A 5,554-nucleotide genomic window follows, 5' to 3' on the forward strand; every position below is an offset into this window, starting at 1 on the left:
AAATGACGATATGTTGCCTCCAGAAGTGAGACAGACAAATGAACACGCTTTAAAATGATACCCAACAACTTTTATATTCCCCAAAATTAACAAACGCCTGTATATATATATATATATATATATATATATATATATATATATATATATATATATATATATATATATATATATATATATATATATATATATATATATATATATATATATATATATATAATAGGAAATGCTTATTTATTTATTTTGAAAATTGTTTAAAAACTTTTTAATTAACTTACTTATTTTTTCAGTTTTAAAATTTATTTATTTATTCATACATTGATTAAGGATACTATTTGTTATTACTGCACTAGAACACAGACGTCGTACAAGGTTGTACTGACACAATTTTCTTAATAAAATCACTAAGCTACAAATACCAACGTAAAGCACCCCGGTTTTATTCCATTTCCAAAGGCTTTCATAATTTAGGCATTAACTTCGCACAAGAACCGCCACTGCCAACCTGAAGTATATATTAAACATGCAGAGTCAATCATTAACTTCTGGTTTGACCACATAAACAAACAGTTTTCTCTCAGTCCCCCATTCGGCTCTGAGCCATTCCACAAAAATGACGTCATATTGCCACCAGAAGTGAGAAATGTCCACCTCCCCTCATGACCCTCGTCTGTAGCACCCAGCATGACGCCTGTAGAAACAGAACCTGACACAGAAGAGTTGGAGAAGTCCGCCAAGTGCTGGAATTCTTGCTTGTCGTTGATCTCCGCCAAATACCCGCCATAGAGCCGGCACAGACGATTGGCTTCATGTACGTTAACCAGTATTGGTTTGGAGAGTAAGTAGTTGTGGCCCCGATAGCTAGTTGTTGTGGAAATTATGGCGTCTTTGGAGTTTTCCACTCGAGTTCTGAGGTCGTTCAGTGTGGAGTTCATTTCTTGTTCCCTATCTTCTATTGCTTTTATCTTTGCGTCTGTTTCGTTCTCCTTGGCATCTGCTGCATTTATCTTTGAATCCAGTTCCTTGCCCTTTGCGTCCAGTTCTTGCATCTTTGTATCCATTTCCTTCAACTTGTCAAGAACCATGTCAAAGCCGATTCTAAGAAAAAAAAAAAGAAGTTTATTTTCTTAATCCAATATCAGAATAATTTTTCATTCAAATGTCAGTTCCGTGTACAGGGTGAAAAAAAATCCCAACCCCAAACAAAACAAATTTAGGGCCTACAACTTTTTAGTAAATATGTTCCTCCACACTAAAGCTGCACTTTACATGAACTTCCCACTTGGCTCGGTCTTACCGGAGACGGACGTTAAACTAGGAGGTCCCGCCCCTTAAATAACATAGTAGTGTTGTAGGGGCGTTAAACCCATACCATTTCACACTTTTTACACTAAAGATGTGTGTTTAAAATTTATACACGCCATTTGAAAGTCAAAAGGAATTTGGCTGATGTTCATTTTAAGATCCTCATCTGCCAGTGCCAGATCTGCCACTGACATCGGCGATCATGGTTCTCCATTCATTCCTTTGCTCGGATGCTCTAAAAATCTACTACGTTTCCCTTATCTTTCCCTGAGTTGCCCATTTGTGTAGGTTCCCTAAGTATGTTGTTCTGGGCCTACCCCTCCTCCTTTGTCTTTAATTTTGCCAGTGATAGCTAAATATTCAAGACTCTTATGTCTGTTCAGGTGTCCCAAAAACTGCATCTGTCGTTTCCAGATTGTTCTTAAAATTGAGCGTCCCACGTGGGCTTCATCAAGCACTAACTCATTTGATTTCTTTTCCTTTCATGATACTCTTAGCAGTCTCCTATGAAACCACATTTCTGTTGCTTTTTATTTTATTTTCACTGTCTTTAGTAATTATCCAGCATTCACAGCCATATAGAAGGGTTGACCAAACATAGCATCTCAGAACTCATTTTGGTGTTCATTGAGATGTTTCTATTTTTCAGGATTGGGCTCACATTATTGAAACTAGCCTTAGCCCTTGTAATTCTCCGGGGTTGTTTTTTTCAGTTGAATATTTGGCATCAGATGTTGTCATATATCCTATATATTTAAACTGTTGGACTTGTTTGATCTTTTCACCTTTGCTAATGAGATTAAAAGTAGGATTTGCTGCTTTTTGGATATTACCATGCATTCTGCTTTCTTTACATTCAACACTAAACCTTTACGTTTACTTTCTGTTACAACAGTATCTAGAAGCAACTGGCTGCAAAAATAAACAACTTAACATTTTAAGATAAATCTACAAAAATAGTTTTGCTCTACATATCACTTAAAAAGAACAACCTATTTTCAGATTTGTACCCATTTTTTTTGCAACAAGATACAATAGTTCAGGCTAGGCCTATCATTAGAAGTCCCAACGATCACGCCATATTGCAAGCTACAAAAGTCTAAAAGGGCAACAGAATACTGGTATTCTGAAGTTTCCTTTTCTTGTTGAAATCATGTTTAAGATGAATAAAGAACAGATACATTTTTGTATTGGAAATGATCTCGCCACAAACTAATTTCGGAAGTTTCCCACAGGAAACGGAAGTAAGGTGAAAGTGTCCTTAAGGCCTTCTTTGAGGCCATGGGTGGAGATGTTCCATCAGTTAGGACCTGTAGAGAATCAGAACTAAAAATTCCCAGACAAAACGACCTCTTCAGGTCACACACACACACACACACACACACACACACACACACACACGCACACACACACACACACACACACACTTAATATGCGTATTCTTTTAAACGTCACCAAAGTACAGAATTCAATAGATGAGTCCCAGGAGACCTCTGTTGATGGTGTCCTCAGCTAGGAATTCCCTATATATATCTCAACGGACCACATTCTCAACGCATGTCTTCATCAACGACTGTACCATTTTCCTGCTCTTAAAATTGACATGGATCCAAGGACAGCAATAAGTTTATTTCTCGATCATCTTTAAAAACGTGAACATTTCCTCGATGTCATTTGGTTCATTGGCAAAGCCCATACATGTTTTCACCTTTAAGATATGATAACTCCACAAATGTTGTCTATTGGGCAACCCCATCCATGCACCATATTGTGTCTAGAAACAGCCCCATACTGTAAGGTGTGCATGTGTCTTCAGTACTCATTGTTCGGTAGGTCCTTAGGTGTTTGGCCATCACTGAACAGTACGAACGACGCGGTAGAATATGTCGAGTTCAAAGGAGGACATAATAGAGCACTGGTTCTAGGAATTCAAGAATTTCACAAATATTTGTTAACTCTCTAAGAGAACATAAAATATTGTTCATATGTTACAGGGACGGAAACATTTAAAAATAGATAAAAACACACACACGAAAACAATAATTTCATGACTTTCCTTACAACATATTTTAAATTGGTGCATTTTTGCGTTGATGGGTGTTTTTTTTAAAGACATTTTTTCCCTCACGAATTTTTAGTCAAACAAATTCCTTTTGAATGAATGATATTATCTGTTCCAAAGTATAACATTCTATAGATCAAGTACATAAATTGTAAAGTTTAATAACATTTTTGGATCACCCTATACTCGAAACACTGTTTTTCACATTCAGTCTAGAAACTGTGTTTGCAGACAAGGAAAAAGCGTTTGATAGAGAAGATAGCAACAAACTGTGGCAAACACTAGAAGATTACAGCATTAGGGCATTAGGGGACAACTATTGGACAACATTAGAGCCATCTATACCAACAGTATGAGAACAGTCCTTACGCAAAACGGAATCACTGACGGGTCCGACGTGTCATCTGGAGTGAGACAATGGTATGTGTTATCACCGCTACTATTTATAATGTTCATGGATAAAATTACAAAAGAAGCAAACCCCAACCCGTTAGACTTGAATGAGATGCAGTTTGCGGACGATCAGAGCCTGGCATGAGAAAGAAGAGCAACTTCAAGAGCACACAGACAGGCTGAATACACAATGTGAAAAACTCAACATGAAGATCAGTAACAGCAAAACGGAGACGATGAAAATCAGCAGAACACCTGGCAACTTATACATCACCATCGATGAAAATCCGCTTAAACAGCGAGTTCAAGTATCTTGGTAGCATCTTTTCAGAAGACGGACGTCTCAACAGAGAAATTGAGACGGGAGTACAAAAGTCTAACAGCGTCAGCTACCAGCTTGCATCATTCCTTAAACATCCTAACATCCCCATTGAGACCAAAGCCAAGCTCATAAACTCTATCGCCATCCCCATATTGACCTACCAGTGCCAGACATGGACCCTGACCAAAGTCTGGAACGTAAGAAAACCACCTGCGAGATGAGATGTCTAAGGAGAGCTGTGAACAAAACCAGACAGGACATGGTCAGAAACAACATGATCAGAGAAATGGTGGGAACATTACCTTTCCTCCACTACATCCGAAGGCAAACAATCAGGTGGTTTGGGCATCTCACACGTATGGCACCTCACCAGCTTGCCAGTAAAGCCTACTACAGGAAAGTATCAGGGTACAAAGTAAGAGGAAGACCAAGAAAAACCTGGATCCAGGGTGTGAAGGACATCCTGACAACATTCAATATCCCACCCAGCCAGGCCATCAAACTTGCTAGAGACAGGAAGCTCTTTATCCCCATGACGCCCTAGAGGTACAAGAGGACGGATAAAGTGAGTAAGTAAAGACTAGAAATTAGATCCTTGTATTTTTTTTCTTCTTTTAAAGAAAGTCCAAAACAGAAGTGTTCTTTGAAATATTATATTGAATAAAAGAAAAACTTTATGAATTCCTGGACTTTGGTCGTTTGTCGTCATCATTGTCATCGTCGTCGTTTTTGTCGTTGTCGTCGTCGTTGTTGTTTTTGTTCTTGATATTGTTGTTGTTATTGTTGTTATTGTTATTGTAGTGGTGTTGCTGGTGTTGTTGTTCATGCTGCTGTAGCAACATGGAATTATTCGAGAGCTCTTTCGAATCGTCTCGCCGTTTTTGTATACCTTAGAATTACACAGTTCTGACATTTTTGACCGTTTTGAGTTACTAAGACCATGATGTCAGAAAACATCTTCTATTTGCTCTTGAAAGATCGTATGATTGTGCGAGGTCGTTATCAAGATATTAAAAGAATTGCATTTAATAAAAGCTTGACATGTTGTGAAACTCAAAGCTTTGAACGTCAAATGTCTCGAAACTAGGTACAGAGCGGACATAACTTGTATAATTCTGAGGTAGCTATTCGGTCATGAGGGGCAAGGTAGCCAACAAGTGACCACATCTCGTCCACAGGATGTTCAGATGCATCGTGCCCAAACATTTTGGGGAAACATTATTTTCTAAAGTAAGGTTGTTTTTTTTTTTAAAAAAGGTTTAAAATATAATGGTTAAATGTGCTAAAAAAATATTCTGTCAAAATTCATATTCTAAGCGTTTAGAAGTTGAGGGGAAAATACATAAAGTAGACACAGTTTTTGAAAGGAAGAAAAAGTTTTGCTTCTTTCGAAAAACATTGAGATTTCTTGGCTTAGAACTCAGTGTGAAGAAGAAGAAGAAGAAGAAGAAGAAGAAGAAGAAGAAGAAGAAGAA

The 5,554-nt window shown here is 37.7% G+C and overlaps 2 protein-coding genes across 2 annotated transcripts in view; both read right to left on the reverse strand.

Annotated features, from left to right (window-relative positions):
- Positions 1-464: 464 nt before the first annotated feature.
- Positions 465-1,088, reverse strand: LOC101862786 (C-type lectin domain family 3 member A). Its single transcript, XM_005093893.3, has one exon. It carries the CDS (start codon positions 1,080-1,082, stop codon positions 465-467), a length of 618 nt encoding a protein of 205 aa, XP_005093950.1. The 5' UTR covers positions 1,083-1,088.
- Positions 1,089-3,154: 2,066 nt separating this feature from the next.
- LOC101863007 overlaps positions 3,155-5,554 on the reverse strand; it is a 6,515-nt gene continuing 4,115 nt past the window's right edge. Inside the window, exon 4 of the mRNA XM_013080010.2 lies at positions 3,155-3,223. Coding sequence (XP_012935464.2) covers positions 3,155-3,223 — 69 coding nt within the window. The remainder of the gene's footprint in view (positions 3,224-5,554) is intronic.

The sequence above is a fragment of the Aplysia californica genome, unplaced genomic scaffold (genome assembly GCF_000002075.1).
Source record: "Aplysia californica isolate F4 #8 unplaced genomic scaffold, AplCal3.0 scaffold00071, whole genome shotgun sequence".
NCBI classification, from domain to species: domain Eukaryota; kingdom Metazoa; phylum Mollusca; class Gastropoda; order Aplysiida; family Aplysiidae; genus Aplysia; species Aplysia californica.